Consider the following 23,755-nt stretch of genomic DNA (forward strand, 5'->3'; position numbering starts at 1 on the left):
TACTAAACATATCGTTGATGCCTTGATGCAATCTTATGAAGAAAAACTTGAATTGGAAGTTTCTATCCCTAGAAAACTTTATGATGAGTGGGAACCAACTATTAAGATTAAAATTAAAAATTATGAGTTTTATGCTTTGTGTGATTTGGGTGCTAGTGTCTCTACTATTCCCAAAACTTTGTGTGATTTACTAGATTTCCGTGATTTTGATGATTGCTCTCTAAACTTGCATCTTGCGGATTCCACTATTAAGAAACCTATGGGAAGAATTAATGATGTTCTTATTGTTGCTAATAGGAATTATGTGCCCGTAGATTTTATCGTTCTTGATATAGATTGCAATCCTTCTTGCCCTATTATTTTTGGTAGACCTTTCCTTAGAACGGTTGGTGCAATTATTGATATGAAGGCAGGGAATATTAGATTTCAATTTCCATTAAAAAGGGCATGGAAAACTTCCCTAGAAAGAAAATAAAATTACCATATGAATCTATCATGAGAGTCACTTATGGATTGCCTACCAAAGATGGCAATACCTAGATCTATTCTTGCTTGTTATGCCTAGCTAGGGGCGTTAAACGATAGCGCTTGTTGGGAGGCAACCCAATTTTATTTTTATTCCTTGCTTTTTGCTCCTGTTTAGTAATAAATAAATTATTTAGCCTCTGTTTTGGTTGTGTTTTTTGTGTTTAATTAGTGTTTGTGCCAAGTAGAACCGTTGGGAAGACTTGGGGAAAGTCTTGTTGAACTTGCTGTAAAAAACAGAAACTTTAGCACTCACGAGAACTGCTGTAATTTTTATTTGGAAAGTGATATTTATTTAATTATTTTTGAAGATGATTAACAGATAAATTCCTCGCTTCCATCAATTTATTTTAGAATTTTGGGGGCTCCAGATCTTGCGCTAGCTACAGATTACTACAGACTGTTCTTTTTTGACAGATTCTGTTTTTCGTGTGTTGTTTGCTTATTTTGATGAATCTATGGCTAGTAAAATAGTTTATAATACATAGGGAAGTTGGAATACAGTAGGTTTAACACCAATATAAATAAAGAATGATTTCATTACAGTACCTTGAAGTGGTCTTTTGTTTTCTTTCGCTAACGGAACTCACGAGTTTTCTACTTTAAGTTTTGTGTTGTGAAGTTTTCAAGTTTTGGGTAAAGATTTGATGGATTATGGAACAAGGAGTGGCAAGAGACTAAGCTTGGGGATTCCCATGGCACCCCCAAGATAATCTAAGGACACCTAAAACCAAAGCTTGGGGATTCCCCGGAAGGCATCCCCTTTTTTGTCTACTTCTATCGGTAACTTTACTTGGAGCTATATTTTTATTCACCACATGATATGTGTTTTGCTTGGAGCGTCTTGTATGATTTGAGTCTTTGCTTATTAGTTTACCACAATCATCCTTTCTGTACAAATCTTTTGATAGAGCCATACATGATTTGGAATATGATAGAATACTCTATGTGCTTCACTTATATCTTTTGAGCTTTATAATTTTGCTCTAGTGCTTCACTTATATCTTTTAGAGCACGATGGTGGATTTGTTTTATAGAAACTATTGTTCTCTCATGCTTCACTTAGATCATTTTGAGAGTCTTAATAGCATGGTAATTTGCTTAAAATCCTAATATGCTTGGTATGTAAGATTAATAATAAAACTTTCTTATGAGTGTGTTGAATACTAAGAAAAGTTTGATGCTTGATGATTGTTTTGAGATATGGAGGTAATAATATCAAAGTCATGATAGTTGAGTAGTTTTGAAATTGATAAATACTTGTGTTGAGGTTTGCAAGTCCCGTAGCATGCACGTATGGTAAATGTTATGCAACAGATTTGAAACATGAGGTGTTATTTGATTGTCTTCCTTATGAGTGGCGGTCGGGGACGAGCGATGGTCTTTTCCTACCAATCTATCCCCCTAGGAGCATGCGCGTAGTGCCGAGGTTTTTGATGACTTATAGATTTTTGCAATAAGTATGTGAGTTCTTTATGACTAATGTTGAGTCCATGGATTATACGCACTCTCACCCTTCCACCCTTGCTAGCCTCTTCGGTACCGTGCACTGCCCTTTCTCACATTGAGAGTTGGCGCAAACTTCGCCGGTGCATCCAAACCCCGTGATATGATACGCTCTTTCACACATAAACCTCCTTATATCTTCCTCAAAACAGCCACCATACCTACCTATTATGGCATTTTCATAGCCATTCCGAGATATATTGCCATGCAACTTTCCATCATTCTGTTCATCATGACACATTCATCATTGTCATATTGCTTAGCATGATCATGTAGTTGACATAGTATTTGTGGAAAAGCCACCGTTCATAATTATTTCATACATGTCACTCTTGGTTCATTGCATATCCCGGTACACCGCCAGAGGCATTCACATAGAGTCATCTTTGTTCTAGTATCGAGTTGTAATCATTGAGTTGTAAATAAATAGAAGTGTGATGATCATCATTATTAGAGCATTGTCCCAAGTGAGGTATAAAAAAGGCCATAAAAAGATAAGGCCCAAAAAAAGAGAAAGGCCATAAAAAAGAGAAGGCCCAAAAAAAGAATGAGAGAAAAAGAGAGAAGGGACGATGTTACTATCCTTTTACCACACTTGTGTTTCAAAGTAGCACCATGATCTTCATAGTAGAGAGTCTCTCATGTTATCACTTTCATATACTAGTGGGAATTTTTCATTATAGAACTTGGCTTGTATATTCCAACAATGGGCCTCCTCAAGTGCCCTAGGTCTTCATGAGCAAGCAAGTTGGATGCACACCCACTAGTTTCTTTTGTTGAGCTTTCATACATTTATAGCTCTAGTGCATCCGTTGCATGGCAATCCCTACTCCTTGCATTAACATCAATCGGTGGGCATCTCCATAGCCCATTGATTAGCCTCGTTGATGTGAGACTTTCTCCTTTTTTGTCTTCTCCACATAACCCCCCTTCATTATATTCTATTCCACCCATAGTGCTATGTCCATGGCTCACGCTCATATATTGTGTGAAAGTTTATAGGTTTGAGATTACTAAAGTATGAAACACTTGCTTGGCTTGTCATCGGGGTTGTGCATGATGATAGCATTCTTGTGTGACGAAAATGACACATGACTAAACTATATGATTTTGTAGGGATGAACTTTCTTTGGCCATGTTATTTTGAGAAGACATAATTGCTTAGTTAGTATGCTTGAAGTATTATCATTTTTATGTCAATATGAACTTTTGTCTTGAATCTTCCGGATCTGAATATTCATACCAAAATTAATAAGAATTACAATTAAATTATGCCAAGTAGCACTCCGCATCAAAAATTCTGTTTTTATCATTTACCTACTCGAGGAAGAGCAGGAATTAAGCTTGGGGACGCTTGATACGTATCCAATGTATCTATAATTTTTTATTGCTCCATGCTATATTATCTACTGTTTTAGACATTATTGGGCTTTATTTTCCACTTTTATATTATTTTTGGGACTAACCTATTAACCGGAGGCCCAGCCCAGAATTGCTGTTTTTTGCCTGTTTTAGGGTTTCGAAGAAAAGGAGTATCAAACGGAGTCCAAACCGAATGAAACCTTCAGAAACGTGATTTTCTCGTCAGATAAGATCCAGGAGACTTGGACCCTCCGTCAAGAAAGCCACGAGGTGCTCACGAGGGTAGGGGCGCCCCCCTAGGGGGCACCCCCTGTCTAGTGGGCCCCTCGAAGCTCCACCGACGTACTTCTTCCTCCTATATATATCCACATACCCCCAAACGATCGGGGATGGAGGCAAAAACCTAATTCCACCGCCGCAACTTTCTATATCCATGAGATCCCATCTTGGGGCCTATTCCGGAGCTCCGCCGGAGGGGGCATCGATCACGGAGGGCTTCTACATCATCATCCAAGCCCCTCCGATGAAGTGTGAGTATTTTACTTCAGATCTACGGGTCCACAGCTAGTAGCTAGATGGCTTCTTCTCTCTTTTTGGATCTAAATACAATGTTCTCCCCCTCTCTCATGGAGATCTATTCGATTTAATCTTCTCTTTGCAGTGTGTTTGTTGAGACTGATGAATTGTGGGTTTATGATCAAGTCTATCTATGAATAATATTTGAATCTTCTCTGAATTATTTTATGTATGATTGGTTATCTTTGCAAGTCTCTTCGCATTATCAGTTTGGTTTGGCCTACTAGATTGGTTGTTCTTGCCATGGGAGAAGTGCTTAGCTTTGGGTTCAATCTTGCGGTGTCCTTTCCTAGTGACAGAAGGGGCAGCAAGGCACGTATTGTATTGTTGCCATCGAGGATAACAAGATGGGGTTTTTATCATATTGCATGAAACTATCCCTCTACATCATGTCATCTTGCTTAAGGCGTTACTCTGTTTTTAACTTAATACTCTAGATGCATGCTGGATAGCGGTCGATGAGTGGAGTAATAGTAGTAGATGCAGAATCGTTTCGGTCTACTTGTCTCGGACGTGATGCCTATATGCATGATCATACCTAGATATTCTCATAACTATGCTCAATTCTGTCAATTGCTTAACAGTAATTTGTTCACCCACCGCAGAATACTTATGCTCTTGAGAGAAGCCACTAGTGAAACCTATGGCCCCGGGGTCTCTTTCTCATCATATCAATCTCCATCACTTTACTATTGCTTTGCTTTTACTTTGTTTTTATTTTATTTAGTTTGCATCTCTATACCAAAAATACCAAAAAAATATTATTTATTATCTCTATCAGATCTCACTTTCGTAAGTGACCGTGAAGGGATTGACAACCCCTAAGCGCATTGGTTGCGTTGAGCTATTGTTTTGTGTAGGTACGAGGGACTCAAGCGTAGCCTCCTACTAGATTGATACCTTGGTTTTAAAAAACTGAGGGAAATACTTACGCTGCTTTGCTGCATCATCCCTTCCTCTTCGGGGAAATCCAACGCAGTGCTCAAGAGGTAGCAATAGGATCAAGAACTCTCATATATTGATGAAAACATAATAGGTTCAGATCTGAAATCATGGCACTCGGGCCCTAGTGACAAGCATTAAGCATAGCAAAGTCATAGCAACATCAATCTCAGAACATAGTGGATACTAGGGATCAAACCCTAACAAAACTAACTCGATTACATGGTAAATCTCATCCAACCCATCACCGTCCAGCAAGCCTACGATGGAATTACTCACGCACGGCGGTGAGCATCATGAAATTGGTGATGGAGGATAGTTGGTGATGACGATGGCGACGAATCCCCCTCTCCGGAGCCCCGAATGGACTCCAGATCAGCCCTCCCGAGAGGTTTTAGGGCTTGGCGGCGGCTCCATATCGTAAAACGTGATGAAATCTTCTCTCCTATTTGTTTCTCCCCGAAAGCAGATATATAGAGTTGGAGTTGGAGTCGGGAGGTCTCCAAGGGGCCCACGAGGTAGGGGACATGCCCTAGGGGGGCGCGCCCCCCACCCTCGTGGACAGGGTGTGGGCCCCCTGGTCTTCATCTTTGGCGAGGATTTTTTATTATTTATTGTAAGATATTCCGTGGAGTTTCAGGTCATTCCGAGAACTTTTGTTTTCTGCACATAAAACAACATCATGGCAATTCTGCTGAAAACAACGTCAGTCCGGGTTAGTTCCATTAAAATCATACAAGTTAGAGTCCAAAACAAGGGCAAAAGTGTTTGGAAAAGTAGATACGACGGAGACGTATCACTTAGTACGGCGGTAGCATTATAAGATGATCCCTCACTAAAATTTCAAGGTATAAGTGTTCTCCCTGAGTATGCACCGTTGCGATAGCTCATTGTGCCGAGACACCACATGATGATCGGGTGTGATAAGCTCTACATTCTAAATAAAACGGGTGCAAGACAGTTTTGCACATGCGGAATAATCGGGTTAAACTTGACGAACCTAGCATGTACAGACATGGCCTCAGAACATTAGAGACTGAAAGCTCGAACGTGGATCATATAGTAGATATGATCAACATAGAGATGTTCACCATTGAAGACTAATCCATCTCACGTGATGATCAAACATGGTTTAGTTGATAGGGATCATGTGATCATTTAGATGACTTGAGGGATGTCTATCTAAGTGGGAGTTCTTAAGTAATATGATTAATTGAACTTTAATTTATCATGAACTTAGTCCTGATAGTATTTGCAAATTATGTTGTAGATCAATAGCTCACATTGTAGCTCCCCTATCTTTTTGATATGTTCCTAGAGAAAGCCAAGTTGAAAGATGATAGTAGCAATGATGCGGACTAGATCCGTGATCTGAGGATTATCCTCGTTGCTACACAGAAGAATTATTTCCTAGATGCACCGCTAGGTGATAGACCTATTGCAGGAGCAGATGCAGACATTATGAACGCTTGACAAGCATGGTATGATGACTACTTGATAGTTTAGTGCACCATGCTTTACGGATTAAAACCGGGACTTCAAAAACATTTTGAACGCCACAGAGCATATGAGATGTTCCAAGAGCTTAAATTGGTATTTCAGACTCATGCCTGTGTCGAGAGGTATGAGACCTCTGACAAGTACTTTTCCTATAAGATGGAGGAGAATAGCTCAACTAGTGAGCATATGCTCAGAATGTCAAGGTACTACAATCACTTGAATCAAGTGGGAGTTAATCTTCCAGATAAGATAATGATTTACAGAGTTCCCTAGTCACTATCACCAAGCTACTAGAACTTCGTGATGAACTATAATATGCAAGGGATGACGAAAACAAGCTCTTCCGATGCTGAAATCGCTGAAGGTAGAAATCAAGAAAGAGCATCAAATGTTGATGGTTATCAAGACCACTAGTTTCAAGAAAAGGGCAAGGTAAAGAAATGGAACTTCAAGAAGAATGACAAACAAGTTGTCACTCCCGTGAAGAATCCCAAAGCTGGACCTAAGCCTGAAACTAAGTACTTATACTGCAAAGGGAATGGTCATTAAAAGCGGAACTGCCCCAAATACTTGGCAGATAAGAAGGATGGAAAAGTGAACAAAGGTATATTTGATATACAGATTATAGTTGTGTACCTTACTAGTGTTCGTAGTAGCCCCTAGGTATTTCAAACCGGTTCAGTTGCTAAGATAGTAACTCGAAACGGGAGTTGCAAAATGAATAGAGACTAGTTAAGGGTGAGGTGACACTACTAGGTAAAAGCCTATACACAGAGGTATAGCAGTAGCGAGGGGTAAAAACATGCGCTACTACTAAGTTGATAGTAGTAGCGCAGGGTATAAACCTACGCTACTACTAAGTGGTGTCCACCGTGCCCGCCGGGACAAGCAGTAGTAGTAGCGCAAGATATAAACCCACGCTACTAATAAGTTGATAATAGTAGCGCGGTGTATAAACCCCATGCTACTACTATGTGTTGTCCATCGTGTCTCCCATGACCCGCCGTAGTAGCAGCGTGGGGTATAAACCCAGCGCTACTACTATATAACCACCAACGGATCTATACACACATAGCTCGCGGAGTTCAAAGCCCAAATTCCCCTCCGCCTCGCCTGACCGACCACTCCGCCCGCTCTTCCTCTCCTTTTCCCCAAGTCCCCGGCACCGCCGCCCGTCGTCCCCACCAAGCACCACCCGTCCGCCACCGCCTCCCTCTCCACCCGCACGCGCGTCGCCTCCCCCAGTGCCCCGTCCCCCTTGTCGTCTCCTCCGGTAGACGGGGTCGGCCCCGCGGCACCGACACGGGGCGACGTGTACCTCGGGCGGCAGCTCACGGCCACGGCCGCGGCGGGCACCCACATGCATGCACCGGAGGAGGACGCCGAGAGGCGCCGCTGCCGCAAGGAGAAGCGAAGGGCCCTGGCCAAGAAGACGCCCTCCGGCGTCGCCTGCTGCTATGGCTACGGCGCCCCGCTGCACACCGGCGAGGAGGGGTCCCCCGGCCACGTCGAGCCCGCCACCTACGACCTGGTAAGCAGGCACATCCACGGGCTCAGCTCGCTGCCATTTTCAGCGTGTTCATCGGCTTATTAGAGCACGGACTAACATTTGATGGCTGATGTAGTGTCTGCACTAGGATAATTCGATGCCAAATTACACCCGATGGCTGATGTAGTGTATTCACTAGGAAATGAAATTCTAAAGTGACGATTTGTTGTTGTTGCTATTGCAGCCTGCAGATCTGTTGTGTTTGCTGCTGGGTCCGAAGTGCCCTATGGTGTTAAATGCAGAACAGAAGTGCATGATCCAATTCATTTTGAATAACTGTTTTATTACGTCTGCAGAAACTAGTCATAAGGATATTATTATAGGACTTGTTATATAGTCTTAATGTGGTGCTTGTACTAAGCCATTGCTATGTGTCCTCCATGTCACAGTTTGCTGGTGGGGCAGAAGCATAAACAACAGGAAGAACAGAGGTGAGCCAAGATTCAATGAACTTTTCTCTCTGAAGTGGATTTAATCTGATCCCATTATTTCTTTTGATTGTGCCATACGTATATTTAACAACTGAATTGACTTGCTGAAGTTGAGTATCCACATTTGTTTGTAGAATCGCTGCTTCATTGTTCTCACTGTTTTTTAAGGGACGGAGGTAGTTTGTGGATGATTGATTAGCACCAACTAAGTTTCCTTGGATGTTTGCACCTTAGAAAGTGGTATCTTCTTAATATGAAGATCATTTGTCAGTTCTATATATGTAATATTACAAGTAAGAATGGATATTGGCTATCAAGAGTCTCGAGTTTTATCTCATTTACTGAATGCAGACGCATCATCTTCACTTCTTTCCTTGCAGATTCCTGTTAAGGAAGCAAAGGTAACCCTGCTATCCTGGTATATACAGATAGAATAAAATATAATACAGTATTTGACTACCAATGAAACACATAGAATTAGTTGTTGAACACGAACGATATGGGAAGTTCTCCTTAAGGGATCACGATGTTTTCCTACTTATTCTGCTTGAAGGGATGGCATTGATAGTGTTGCTACCAGTGCTGCTGTTTTATTTTGTTGAGACTACCAATGCTGTTGTTTTATTTTGTTGAGACTACCAATGCTGCTGTAGTTAATTAATTGCAACTCACACTTGTTGAGGGGGGACTACAACTTAATTCAGTGTCGATGTTCATTGCGAGTTTAGTAGTACCATATGAGGAGGTGAAATAATGTTCTTGTAGTTCACAGCAAGTGGTCTAATGGGTCGTTGTTTGTCCTTGTTGGTCTGCTTTCGTTTTGGAAAATCATCCTATAAGATTTGTGCTATCCTATCGACGTAAAATAAAATAAAGAAAGACATGAGAAAAAATAGATTCAGTATTCATTATGCATAATGTTATACTATGTATGTGTTACTTCTTTGAAATCTAACAACCTCCTTATCCACAAAACGGTTGATAAGTCCACATCCTTTGTGAGCAGACAGCTGTGATGAACTAACACAAGAAAAGCAAAAAAACTATCGTGAGTTGGTGAGCAAGAGCTGAGAGGAACCAGCAGACGAATTGATCAAGTGAATGCCACGCAGGCCCAGAGGCTCGATGTCATGTGCTGCTTGGCCCTTCACCGTGGCACTCACCACTAACTACCTATCTTGTCTTGTCACGTACCTGAAAAATGCTAAACTAAAAGGCATTGTTGTTGCCCGAAACAGAGTAGCCCCTCCTCTGTTTTTGCAACCCTACCATCGGGTCTTCACGTGTCCCATCTAGGCCAACCACTAACTGAACTTAACTCAGCCGTGATGTGCTTCCGTTCTTCAGAGTACCACCTTTCTTCAGTGAAGCTTTGGATGTGGTCTCTCTTGATAGCAAGTAACCCAGGTTCATGCCTGGTGGTTGTTAAGAAGCCGTAGAAGTTTTTTTAAGGAAACCCGCAGGGGAGAAATGGTAGTCACTAGAAGGGAACGCGTGCCTTTGTCACGCCGTTCTTCTTTCCAGGGTTGTGAGCTTTTTAGCTGTCCAGCATCACCCTATGGCAGATAATCATTTCTATTATGTGTTAATGCTTTCCTTTTAAACTACTTCAAAAAACAAAGAAATTGGATTCTTTTAGCCGTATTATCCTTTGAACATCTATATGAAATGATCTAAGTTTAAGTATATTTAGTTTTGAAGAAAACTAAAGGCAATTAATGTGAAAATTAGATATGTCCTATTACCTGGCAATATATAGTTCTTCTAGGCTTGGTTGGCAATATATATTATCTAGACATTAATTTCATTTGTTTGTACCTATTACATAGGCGATCTCTTGTTAATAGAAATCACTCACTTTTTCGTATATTTATTCCCGTAGCTACTGTACATCACAACATGCAAGGAAATATATGTCTGCTGAAATTTAATTTTATTTGTTCTTTGCTCTTTACAGAAATCTTGGATTCATAAATGGGAGAAGCACATAAGGGAGAAGAAGATGATTGCAAGGATGGAGAGGGAGCAAATCATTTGGAGGGATAGAATGCCACTGTATGGTGTTTTTATGCATTTTTGTTTGCTTTCAACTGTGTTTGCACTAGCTGGGAATAAGTGACTAGGCAATAAGTGTAGATGTATGGATATGCTCTAATGCTCCTGGTTTACTATAAATCTTCGATTTGGAATGATGTGTAATGTTGCTGGTTTATTACAAATATGGGCTTGTTTTAGTTGTTAAAATTGTATGCATAAAATGGAATTGATGGATTTTTTTATTCCTAATTAGTTAGTAGTAGCGTGGGGAGAAATGGAGCGCTACTAGTATTTAGGATACTAGTAGCGTGTGGTACTATAGACCCGCTACTACTATTTTGTTAGTAGTAGCGCGGGTGACATCCGCGCTACTAGTAAAATGTTAGTAGTAGTGTGGGTTTACCCCACGTTACTACTAACTTTTAGCTGTAGCGCGATACTAGTAGCGCGGGTACCCGCGCTACTAGTAGCCTTTTTCCTAGTAGTGTGATGATGTGTGTTGGAAGTGATTCCAAGGTTGATACGATCATCATCGCACACTCCCTCTACCTTTGAGATTAGTGTTGAACCTAATTAAATAAATGTTATTTGGTGTTTGCGTTGAGCATGAATATGATTAGATCATGTTTGTTGCAATACGGTTATTCATTTAAGTCAGAGAATAATTGTTGTTCTATTTACATGAATAAACCATCTATGGTCGTACACCCAGTGTGAATGGTTTATTGAATCTCAATCGTGGTGATACGCATATTCATAATATTGATGCCAAAAGATGCAAAGTTGATAGTGATAGAGCAACATATTTGTGGCACTCCTGTTTAGGTCATATTGGTGTAAAGCGCATGAAGAAACTCCATGCGGATGGACTTTTGGAATCACTTGATTATGAATCATTTGATGCTTGCGAACCATGCCTCATGGGCAAGATGACTAAAACACCATTCTCCGGAAAAATGGAGCGAGCCACTAACTTATAGGAAATAATACATACCGATGTATGAGGTCCGATGAGTGTTGAGGCGCGCGGCGGTATCGTTATTTTCCGACCTTCACAGATGATTTGAGCAGATATGGGTATATCTACTTGATGAAACACAAGTTTGAAACATTTGAAGAGTTCAAAGAATTTCAGAGTGAAGTGGAGAATCATCGTAACAAGAAAATAAAGTTTCTACGATCTGATCGCGGAGGTGAATATTTGAGTTATGAGTTTGGCCTTCATTTAAAACAATGTGGAATAGTTTCACAACTCACGCCACCTGGAACACCACAGCGTAATGGTGTGTCCGAACGTCGTAGCCGTACTTTGTTAGATATGGTGCGATCAACGATGTCTCTTACCAATTTACCACAATGGTTTTGGGGTTATGCATTAGATACAGCTGCAACCACGTTAAAAAGGGCACCATCTAAATCCATTGATACAAAACCATATGAACTGTGGTTTCTCAAGAAACCTAAGCTAACGTTTCTTAAAGTTTGGGGTTGCGATGCTTATGTGAAAAAAGCTTCGGCCTGATAAGCTTGAACCCAAATCAGAGAAATATGTCTTCATAGGATACCCAAAATAAACTGTTGGGTACACCTTCTATCACATATTCGAAGGAAAGATCTTTGTTGCTAAGAATGGATCCTTTCTAGAAAAGGAGTTTCCTTCAAAAGAAGTGAGTGGGAGGAAAGTAGAACTTGATGAGGTAATTATACCTTCTCTCGAATTGGAAAGTAACTCATCAGAGAAATCCATTCTCGTGATGCGTACACCAACTAGAGAGGAAGCCAATGATGATGATCATGAACCTTCAGATTAAGTTACTACCGAACCTCGTAGGTCAACCAGAGCACGTTCCGCACTAGAGTGGTATGGTAATCCTGTTCTGGAAGTCATGTTACTAGACCATGATGAACCTATGAACTATGAGGAAGTGATGATGAGCCCAGATTCCGATAAATGGTTTGAGTCCATGAAATCTGAGATAGGATCCAAGTAGGAGAACAAAGTGTGGACTTGCCCGATGATCGGCAAGCCATTGAGAATAAATGGATCTTCAAGAGGAAGACGGACGCTGATGGTAGTGTTACTATCTACAAAGCTCGACTTGTCGCAAAAGGTTTTTGACAAGTTCAAGGTGTTGACTACGATGAGATTTTCTCACTCGTAGAGGTGCTTAAGTCTATCCAAATCATGTTAGCAATTGCAACATTTTATAAAATCTGGCAAACAGATGTAAAAAACTGCATTCCTTAATGGATTTCTTAAAAAAATAGTTGTATATGATGCAACCAGAAGGTTTTGTTGATCCTAAAGGTGCTAACAAAGTGTGCAAACTCCAGCGATCCATCTATGGACTGGTGCAAGCATCTCGGAGTTGGAATATATGCTTTGATGAGGTGATCAAAGCATATGGTTTTTTATACAGACTTATGGTGAAGCCTGTATTTACAACAAAGTGAGTGGGAGCCCTATAGCATTTCTGATATTATATGTGGATGGCATATTGTTGATCGGGAATGATATAGAATTTCTGGATAGCATAAAAAGGATACTTGAATAAGATTTTTTTCAATGAAAGACCTCGGTGAAGCTGCTTATATGTTGGGCATCAAGATCTATAGAGATAGATCAAGACGCTTGATAGGACTTTCACAAAGCACATACCTTGATAAAGTTTTGAAGCAGTTCAAAATGGATCAGTCAAAGAAAGGGTTCTTGCCTGTGTTACAAGGTGTGAAGTTGAGTAAGACTCAAAACCCGAACACGACAGAATATAGAGAGAGAATGAAAGTCATTCCATATGCCTCAGTCATAGGTTCTATAAAGTATGCCATGCTGTGTACCAGACCTATTGTGTGCCTTGCCATGAGTTTGGCAAGGGGGTACAATAGTAATCCAGGAGTAGATCACTGGACAGTTGTCAAAATTATCTTTAGGTACCTAAAGAGGACTAAGGAAATGTTTCTCGGTTATGGAGGTGATAAAGAGTTTGTCGTAAAGAGTTACATCGATGCAAGCTTTGACACTGATCTGGATGACTCTAAGTCTTGATCTAGATACATATTGAAAGTGGGAGCAATTAGCTAGAGTAGCTCCATGCAGAGCATTGTAGACATAGAAATTTGCAAAATACATACGGATCTGAATGTGGCAGACCCGTTAACTAAACTTCTCTCACAAGCAAAACATCATCACACCTTAGTGCTCTTTGGGTGTTAATCACATAGCGATGTGAACTAGATTATTGACTCTAGTAAACCCTTTGGGTGTTGGTCACATGGCGATGTGAACTATGGGTGTTAAATCACATGGCGATGTGAACTAGATTATTGACTCTAGTGTAAGTGGGAGACTGAAGGAAATATGCCCTAGAGGCAATAATAAAGTTGTTGTTTTATATTTACTTATATCATGATAAATGTTTATTATTCATGCTAGAATTGTATTAACCGGAAACTTGATACATGTGTGGATACATAGACAAAACACCGTGTCCCTAGTAAGCCTCTACTAGACTAGCTCGTTAATCAAAGATGGTTAAGTTTCCTAACCATAGACATGTGTTGTCATTTGATAAGAAGGATCACATCATTAGGAGAATGATGTGATGGACAAGACTCATCCGTTAGCTTAGCATAATGATCGTTAAGTTTTGTTGCTATTGCTTTCTTCATGACTATACATATTTCTTTGACTATGAGATTATGCAACTCCCGAATACTAGAGGAATACCTTGTGTGCTATCAAACGTCACAATGTAACTGGGTGATTATAAAGATGCTCTATAGGTATCTCCGAAGGTGTTTGTTGGGTTGGCATAGATCGAGATTAGGATTGGTCACTCCGAGTATCGGAGAGGTATCTTCGGGCCCTCTCGGTAATGCACATCATGATAAGCCTTGCAAGCAATGTGACTAATGAGTTAGTTGCGGGATGATGCATTACGGAACGAGTAAAGAGACTTGCCAGTAACGAGGTTGAACTAGGTATGAAGATACCGACGATCGAATCTCGGGCAAGTAACATACTGATGACAAAGGGAATAACGTATGTTGTCATTACGATTTGAATGATAAAGATCTTCGTAGAATATGTAGGAACCAATATGAACATCTAGGTTCCGCTATTGGTTATTGACCGGAGAGGTGTCTCGGTCATGTCTACGTAGTTATCGAACCCGTAGGGTCCGCATGCTTAACGTTTAATGACAATTTTGTATTATATGTGTTATGTGATTTGGTGAGCGAATGTTGTTCGGAGTCCCGGATGAGATCACAGACATGACGAGGATTCTCAAAATGGTCGAGAGGTAAAGAGTCATATATAGGACGATAGTATTCGGATACCGGAAGTGTTCTGGGGGTACCAGGTACGTATCGGGTCACCGGAAGGGGTTCCAGGCAACCCCCGGCAAGTTATATGGGCATAATGGGCCAAGAGGAGAAACACACCAGCCACTAAGGGGCTAGTGCGCCCCCCCCATATGGGCTGGCCAAATTGGAGAAGGAAAGGGGAAGAAGGAAAGGAAAAAGGGAATAGGATTCCCCCTCCCCCCTCTTCCCTTCCTACTCCGAATAGGAATAGGAAAGGGGGAGGCCGAATTGGGGGGACCCCAAGTAGGATTCCTCCTACTTGGGGCGCCCCTTGGCTGCCTCTCCTTCCCTCCAACATATATATATATGCGCGGGAGGGGGGGACACCGCTAGAACACACAACAAACATTGTTAGCCATGTGCGGCACCCCCTCTATAGTTTACGCCTCCGGTCATATTCACGTAGTGCTTAGGAGAAGCCCTGCGCGGATCACTTCACCATCACCGTCACCACGCCGTCGTGCTGACGGAAATCTCCCTTGACACTTTGCTGAATCAAGAGTTCGAGGGACGTCATCGAGCTGAACGTGTGCAGAACTCGGAGGTGTTGTACGTTCGGTGCTTGATCGGTCGGAACGAGAAGAAGTTCGACTACATTAACCGCGTTGTCAACCGCTTCCGCTTCCGCTTTCGGTCTACGAGGGTACGTGGACACACTCTCCCCTCTTGTTGCTATGCATCTCCTAGATAGATCTTGCGTGAGCGTATGAAAATTTTGAAATTGCATGCTACGTTCCCCAACAATAACAAGGCATCTACAAAAGCCAAGAATTTAAAGGGGCTCCTCGGATGCCCGATGTGTGAGCTTTTAGGATACAGTTCGACGATCCTCAAGATCAAAGACGAGAAGATTTTTTGAACCAGATTTCAAGACCGAAGACTGAAGACGAAGAACAGTTTGGAAGAACCGAGGAGCGTGCCCATCTTGAAGACCGGTTCAAGGGGCTATTGATGGAGTCCTGGACTAGGGGGTACTCACCACGTCGTCTCCAGACCAGGTGAGTTAGGCCGAGGATCCCCATGGCGGTTCACTAATGGGCCACTTCGGGCAGCCTATGACGTATACAAGGAAGACTCCACAAGACTTGGCGCACAAGACGAGGACTCTTCTAAACCCCAGGCCCCCGGTGCATTATATAAACCATGGCCAGGCTACACAATAGATCATTGGAATCATATACAACAATCTCGTGGTAGATACCTATACTATGTATTATCCACCATTTCAATACAATCAAAAGCATGGCGTAGGGTATTATCCCTTCGAGAGCTTGAACCTGGGTAAAATCCTGTGTCCATGTTACCATCGCTCCAACACGCCTAACTTAGGACCCCTACCTCGACATATGCCAGATTTAGCACCGACAACAGGCAAATGGGAGTCGAATCTACAAGCTCACCAGGGAAGTCTGGAGGGGAGAGTTTGCCCTAGCCGCCTAGGGTTTGGGAAGGAAAGGAGCCTCTGCGAGTATGATTTGGATCAACTGTATCTACATCAGTCTGTTAAGTTCCTTGCAAACTGCGAACTGAGCGTACATCAGATGGTTAGGTTCCTTGTGATGGAACCCACCCACTAGGGGTCAAGTCCTAGACTTGGCATTGGTGGTTGCATTTTTCTGGATTTATTTCAAGTCCTCCGGCGATAGGAGATGTTCACGTCGGCTTCGTCAATCTTTACTTTGATTTCTTTCAGACCCTTCGGCGATAATAGACGTACACATCAACTTCGTCAATCTCAAGTTGATATGCTGACTCAGTCTACTGGAGGTGCTCATATGGATAAGGAGCGTACGTGCATTTATAGGGGTGAGTGTATGTGTGTATGTATACGGTTGTACTGTGTTTTAAAAAAAGTTCCTTGAAAACTAAAAGTACTTGGTTAATTTTTGAATGCTCATAACTGGCGAACGTTCGCCCGAGAGGGTCACACACGCAGAATTTTTAGGTGGCATTTTTGGTTGTGAGGGGGTAACAATTTCTTCACAGCGACATGACAGTATCTTCAGAGAAGGCATCTTTTGTTTTAAAACTGACGTCGTTTAATTTTTCTTCACAACTTAAACTGCCATCAAACGACGTTCCCTTGCCACCCCTCTTCAAACGAACGTGAGCTGGCTGACATTACCATATTTTTTTGCTAATGAACATAGTTAATTTATACACTGCAATTTCAGGTGACCAAGATTTATACAAACTTCGAACGACCATAATTTGGTCTAAATCGGAAAGTGTGTACTCGTTCGAGGACAAAAATTAAAGGTGGCCGCATGCATACAGAAGCCACAGATCGCTGCAGCTGATTTTGCGTTTGCCCCCAGAACCCATCCCCGACAAAAACCCGAACAAGCAACAGCTACAGCTTAGACCGTGAGTAGGCCAGTAGAGACTCTGGATACGGTCGGCTAGCCCATTCACTCATGCATTCATGACCTACGTAACTAATTATACGTACCACATACACATATCCTCGCCAGATTTCGCTTCAGGCAAAGGTAAGTGTAGGTTCGTTAAGCCTAGATAAATTCTTTGCCGACGAAAAGAAAGACCCACACACACACACATGTTACATGCACGTGTATATATCTGGCAATGGGAGCACAAAAAGCTTCTCTCTGCCCGCTCCAAGCATTACATGGCAGCCATAGAGGACAATGTTCCGAATTAGATGCTCACCTTTGTAATTGGCTTGTTAAAATTCATCTGAGCTCATCCTTTTTTCAAAAAAAAAAATTCCATCTGAGCTGTGCATGGTGATTTTTTTTACCTGTTGATCTCTTCGGAGCATCTTTTTTAACAAGGGTAGGGTCGGATATTTCACTGACCAAAATCATCTGTCCTTTTGTTCCGGAATCAAAAGTCGTCTCTTACATCATCGCAGAAAGCGCGCTATGGTGGGATCCCAGCCGAATGGCCCCCATGAACGTACTTCATCTTTAATTCCCGTCGGAATCCATGCATAAAAAAAATCCTACAGCATCCAGCCAGTAACTGCGCGGCGGTCCCTCACATTTTAATACGCAGAATCGCTAATTACCAGGCAAAGATCACGCATAGATCTTCTTTTAATTTCCGTTCAGATTCACTGCTTAACTGCAGACATATTGTATAGCTAGGTAAATGTACTGACTTGGAGTGGGAATTAGTGAGTACTAAATGTTTATAAATATGCTTTGAATGTTCTGCTCAATAACACACCGCAAGGCAATTTATTTTTGCGGGAAACTAGGATGTACAGTACAAAGGGCATGCTGATTGGTGTGTTAGGCCAGGCCGCGCGAGCCGATCTTAAGTCCAACAAATGTTCTGCGAAGCCAGCCACAAGAACACCTTCAAGCTGGGAGGTGCCCACAGATGCTGAGAGATAACCATTTGAAGATGACTGCATGGGCTTTATTGTTTAGCTGATTTGGATGTTAGCATAACAATAATTTGTGTGTGTGGCAATAGTATGACAATAGAACTTATAATGCACAAGTGTTTTATGTAAACATTTCTACTGATGTCATATAGGGGTAGTATGAGAACTAAGTGTAGCTTAGTTGGCAAGGCGCGGGAGCTTGCAGCCAGCCCATCAGGATTCAAGTCTCGGCTTGAGCATTTAATATTCACGGAGTTTTTTTCTATAAAAAAATGCCAACAATGTAGTCTAGCCCGGGTTGGTCTCCCTTTTTATATAGGGGTAGTATGTTCTTTGACTTCTTTGTAATGGGTAAGGGCCAGTTCTTTTACTAGCTTCTAGAATAAGTTGGATAGGCTGCCCCTACCCAGCTTATGCTAGAAGCAGTGGCGGAGTTTGACAAGGATCAATTGGGGGGGGGGGAGGGGGGCAAGCAGACTGTTTCCTCTAATCTATATTGTCTCAGAATTTATTTTTTCACTAATTTACTCAAACTTGGGCGTGTGGGGGGGGGGGGGGGCATGGCCCTTGCAGGGTTCCACTAAGCTCCGCCACTGGCTAGAAGCCCAACTAAATTTATTTTTTAGAAGCCTATTAATTAAGGCCTGACTAGTAGGATTTTAAAAAATATTTTAGTTGGGCTTCTAGAATAAGCTGGGTAGGGGACAGTTTATTCTAGAAGCCCAAAAAAGCCACCAGACGAACTGACCCTAACTCTCTCCGATCAGGTTGGGATTATAAGTCAGGCACAGGTTTTTGGATCTTTGATTTGACTAATAAAAAATGTAGGACGTCGATAAGTGCCACACGTGTGGGTGTTATGGAGTCTGCCCACACATTTTGTGTGGTGTATAAGAGGAACAGCCCACACACCTACGTGTGGGCAAAACAAGTAATGCCCACACATCTTTTTTTTGCCCTCCCGATCCCTTTTACATGCGTGCGTGTGGGCAAAATAGATAACGCCCGCACGCCTCGTACGTCAGGCCTCGTACAGTCATCGCGCGTCCCGCAGTTGCCATGGTCCAGACCCTCATCCATATTCGTTTAACTGCAGTTGCCATGTCGCTGAACTTTGGTTGCCATGTCGGACAACTATAGTTGCCATGGTTGCTCAACTGCAGATGCCATGTATGGTCTGATCTACTGCAGTTGCCATGATTTCAAAACTTTAGGAGTTACCTCCCACTAACACTAGGCAGTTGCCATGTAGCACTACAAAAAAGTATGGCAAAAAAAACATGTTCGGGTAAAAGAGAGAGTTGTCATGTGCTCACAAGTACGCTAGGGCAGTTGCCATGTAAAGAGAAAGAGTTGTCATCTGCTTACGTGCACGCTAGGGCAGTTGCCATATACCATGTAAAAACACATGGCAACTCAGGTAAAAGAGAGTTGCCATCTGCTTACAAGCAAAGCTAGGGCAGTTGCCATGTACCCTGCAGAAACACATGACAACTGACAGCTTTGAGTGTGGGCGAGGAGATGGGCGTGTGGGCGAATTGCTAAACGCCCACACACCAGCCCCCTCTGCGTGCGTGAAAACTGGTGTGGGCGAATTGCTAAACGCCCATACACCAGCCCACCGTGTGATGAAAAAAGACGTGTGGGCGACCGGATGAATACCCACACACCAGCTTAGTCCTACGTGGCATACAAAAACTGCTAGAACGCGCCAAGATTCGTGCAGAATTGGTTGGATGAAGATCCATGCGTGTGGGTAAGTTGCCAGACGCCCACACATGTGGGCGTTAGTGTTTTCGAAAATGTATAATATGCCATAAAAAATGTTTGGTGAGAAACTTCATTTGACGATGAATCCAAAGATTTTTTTTGTAAAATATAATACATTTTTTCTAGTCAAATCGAAGACCTAAAAACTCATGTCCCGCGTATAAACCCAACCGAAGGGAGTATAAACTTTGCAATAACATATAGCTGTCAGTATGGCTTTGTAATAACATATATTAAATCCACTAGAATCCTCAACAGGTTTGCAATAACATAAATATATTAATAGAAGGAAACAAAACATGGCTTATCAAAGAAGAGGAGGCTAACATATAGTGTTAGCATGCATACTAACATAATTACAGGAGTACATACACTATTCCCCCTTGTAAGAGGGTAACACTGAGAAAAGTACAAGTAAAAACACAGTATGCAGAAAAGGTCAGGAAATTAAATCTGGAAAGAAAAAGCCTGCACGCCTACGTACCCTACTAGCTATACTCCATGCACAGCCTAGTGCATGCAACCAGCTTGTTTTCTCTTTCACCTCATGCACACACACCTCACGATAATGCAGTCAAACCACCTCTAGGCTAGGCTAGGCCAGGTTCATTCATGCAGTGCATGCATGCATCGTGCTACATGAACTCCACCTCAAAGAAATGCTGCATGCTGTTGCCGTTGCAGCAGCTGTCGCCGTCGTTCTGATGGCGACGCTGATCCGACGGCGACGTCGTCGAGCACGATAAGATGTTGCCGCTGTCGCCGTGCTGCTGCTGCTGGCGATGCGACTGCACGAGAGAGGTCATCATGAAATGCTGCTCCTCCTCCTCCTCCTGTTCATCGGGCCCTTGCTGCTGAATCAGCAGCATGGTGTCAAGGCCGGCGCCGAAGCCGGCGTCGTCTTGAGGCGGCGGCGGTGGCGGTGGCGCCGCCAGGGACAGGTTAGTCGGCGTGGCGTTGCTCGACTGGCCGCCGTTGTCGATCTCATGCTGCTGCTGCTGCTGCTGAAGGCAGCTGAAGCCACCGGCGCTCGGCGAGAAGGCCGCCCCCGTCGTCGACTTGTTGGCTGATCATATACACGTCGCGGCGTCAGACAAGACGGCAAGATGTGACTGCCACATGTATGTAGCAGGAGTTGCACCTACCGTCTAGTGTATAGTACGATGGTACACCTACGTATGTACGTATAAGATGTTTTGGCGCCATCGTATGAACATCATGTTAATTGAGCTGAGTAGTACTCCTAGTAGGTACGTACGTCAGATCGACCGACCAAAATGTAGAAGTAGCATCTAGGCATGTCATGTCGTGTACTACTAGTTTCTATCCAACCGAACGTTGTAACGTGCTTGCTGGCACATAGAATTACCGGTGTGTACTGCAGCCAAGTGCTGAAGTGCACCGTCAAAACTACAGTTATATCTTACTTCAGTTACACACTTAAGATGCTACGGAGTACATTATTAGGTTAGCCCAGTGATGTGCCATTTCAAGACAAAATAGATTTACTAAATTTTCGGACAATTAAGAATTAGGCAAACTGTTTTTGTTGTGTTTTTTACTTGGTATACGTTATTGAAATGTTCCCTTGTTGCAAAAGAAGTGTCATGCTTTTAGTTCAAATTACCCACTAAGCTCTAACAAAGTTTCAGGAGTTTCTAGGTAGCTAGCTAGCTTACTGGGCCAACTTCTTAAAGTGATCAAGCTTTAAAAAAGCCAATAATAAGCATATATCCAGTGTTTAAGTCTATACATGTATCAGAGGAGTGGTCTTACTCTTGTGATTGCCGGTGTATGAGCTGGTGATGCTAGCGTCTGCCTTCTTGGAAGGCGGCGGCGAATCCTTGCCCTGCGCGCCGGCAGGCTTTCGGCGGCGCCGGTTGTGCTCCGTGAGCCGCTTCCGGCAGCTCCTCTTGGCCTCGTCAAACTCAGCGAGCACATGAAACCTAGCCCAACAAACGTACCCAAACAAGAACCAGTTATATTCACACAACCGGATCTTGGGTATATACATGTCTACCGTTGTAAGTAATACACGCCATGTATGATGTATCTACACAGACTAGGTTTAGGTATCTGATCGAACTCCACTGCAATGCCATGATGGGCGTGCTAGTAGTACATTGGACAAAGGGATGCAGATGCCGATACGCTCAGAGGAACAAGATCTGATCTGATGTGCGCCATTTCTGATATATGACATGTTGACATGAATGATATGATCAGTGCATATAGCTGCTAGCGTCAATGCCACTAGATCGAAAGCTCGCAGCCTTTCTACTGCTGATTTTTTCGTCTGCTAGCAAAGCTGCGCATGCATCAACGATCCACCCATGCCAGAGGATAAACGTACATACCGGCTGCATTGTTGGCAGAAGCGCTGCTGCTTGCCAGAGGCGGCGACTGTGGTGGCCTTGGCGTGGTACTCGCAGACCTTGTGGCGGCGGTGGTAGTGCTTGGCGGCGGAGAGGTCGGCCTTGCAGCCCTCAGCCTGGCACCGCGGGGTCTGGTGGTGGTGGGCGGCGGCGCCGAGCCCCAGCCCCAGCATGCCCATTGCGCCGGCTCCGGCGAAGCGGGAGCGCATCAGCAGGCGGTCCACGGCCAGCACGTCCGCCGGGGAAAAGTATGTCCTGCGGCCGAGGTTCAGCCCGATCCTCCCCCCACCGCCGACGTCTGAGAAGGGGCCGCCCTCCTCCCGCTTCAGGAACCCAGCACTGCCGCCGCCACCGAAGGTGCATGCGTCCACCGGCGACGCCGAGGAAGACGTCAGCATACCCGGAAGGGTCATCATCGGCGCCTGCAGCAGCGACGACGACGCCATCGTCGGCGTGGTGACCTGCGTCTGGAGGAACGGCTGCTGGAGCTGGTTACTGAACGCCGAGCCGCTGGAGAAGAGCGCGACCGGGTCTTGGAACGAGAATGCAGCGGCGTTGAAGTCGAGGCTGTCGTAGAGGTGGTGGTGCTGGAAGGGCGGCTGCCGGTCCCCGGGCATGACCATGCCGGCTGGCTCAAAGTTGGGGTAGGACTGCATGGGAGCGTAACCGAAGTCGGCCATGTCGCTAACCGGTGCCATCGTGCCGCCGCTTAGCCTGCTGCTCATCATGGCCGGCTATTCCGAGCGCGGATGAGAAAGGTGGTGACGCGCGGCCTGACTGATGGGTAAGAAAGAAAGAGGCCGGACCGCCGGAGTATGTGTCTGTGCAGCAGGAAGGGTTGTGCGTGCCTTCAGGCTAAAAAGGTCGTGGAGGCCGGAGAAGGAGAGAGGCAATGATGGCATCTCTTCGGCTCTTAGCCTTCTCCCGTCCTTTATCTGCGCAAACGACCCCACCTAAATCTCAACTCCAGCATCCACACTGGGACGCCTCGAACCCGTCCTAAATGTGCGGACGAACGACCTGGTCACAAAAATTCAACCCACACGAACGTCTCAAACGGATCTCAAACGCCAGGCTGATCGACATCCCTTATATCTAGCCCAAATCTGAGGCAGATAAGGGGACGCTCGGGCGTGTCTGTCACGTCGGACCCGGTCCATGCTAGCCCACCCAACCCCACGTCTATTCCTTCTCATCCACTCGTCGGACCAAACCCTAACCGCTTCACTGCACTCTCCTCCGCCACTCAAACTCCCGTCCGGCGATCTCCGGCCGTCGCCGGCATGTCGGGCAGCGGATCCGAGTCTTGCACCTCTAGATCCGTCGACCCCGAGCTCATCCCACGCGGCCCTGAGGAGGAGATGGTCGTCCGGCTTGTGCTCCGTCGCTCTCGGGAGGAGGCCCGTGTGAGGCAGCGCTCAGACTCCTTCCGCCAGGAATCCATTGTGTCCGTCCA

General features: G+C 43.9%; 1 protein-coding gene across 1 annotated transcript; it reads right to left on the reverse strand.

Annotated features, from left to right (window-relative positions):
* Positions 1-20,228: 20,228 nt before the first annotated feature.
* LOC125514497 (squamosa promoter-binding-like protein 5) lies at positions 20,229-23,162 on the reverse strand. Its single transcript, XM_048679839.2, has 3 exons — positions 22,282-23,162; positions 21,701-21,870; positions 20,229-20,990 (listed from the first exon to the last, which is right to left on the reverse strand). The coding sequence occupies exons 1-3, from the start codon at positions 23,025-23,027 to the stop codon at positions 20,560-20,562; spliced, it is 1,347 nt and encodes a 448-aa protein (XP_048535796.1). The 5' UTR covers positions 23,028-23,162; the 3' UTR covers positions 20,229-20,559.
* Positions 23,163-23,755: the final 593 nt, after the last annotated feature.

Source organism: Triticum urartu, chromosome 6A (genome assembly GCF_056163025.1).
Source record: "Triticum urartu cultivar PI428250 chromosome 6A, HENAU_Tu73, whole genome shotgun sequence".
Lineage (NCBI taxonomy): Eukaryota > Viridiplantae > Streptophyta > Magnoliopsida > Poales > Poaceae > Triticum > Triticum urartu.

Excerpts from the sequence above, each read along its gene's own strand:
- LOC125514497 (XM_048679839.2), bottom strand. The coding sequence starts at position 23,027 with ATGATGAGCAGCAGGCTAAGCGGCGGCACGATGGCACCGGTTAGCGAC. Across the intron at positions 21,871-22,281 it reads TTCTGCCAACAATGCAGCCG|GTTTCATGTGCTCGCTGAGT; the intron begins GTATGTACGTTT and ends TTGTTGGGCTAG. Across the intron at positions 20,991-21,700 it reads ATACACCGGCAATCACAAGA|CCAACAAGTCGACGACGGGG; the intron begins GTAAGACCACTC and ends GTATATGATCAG.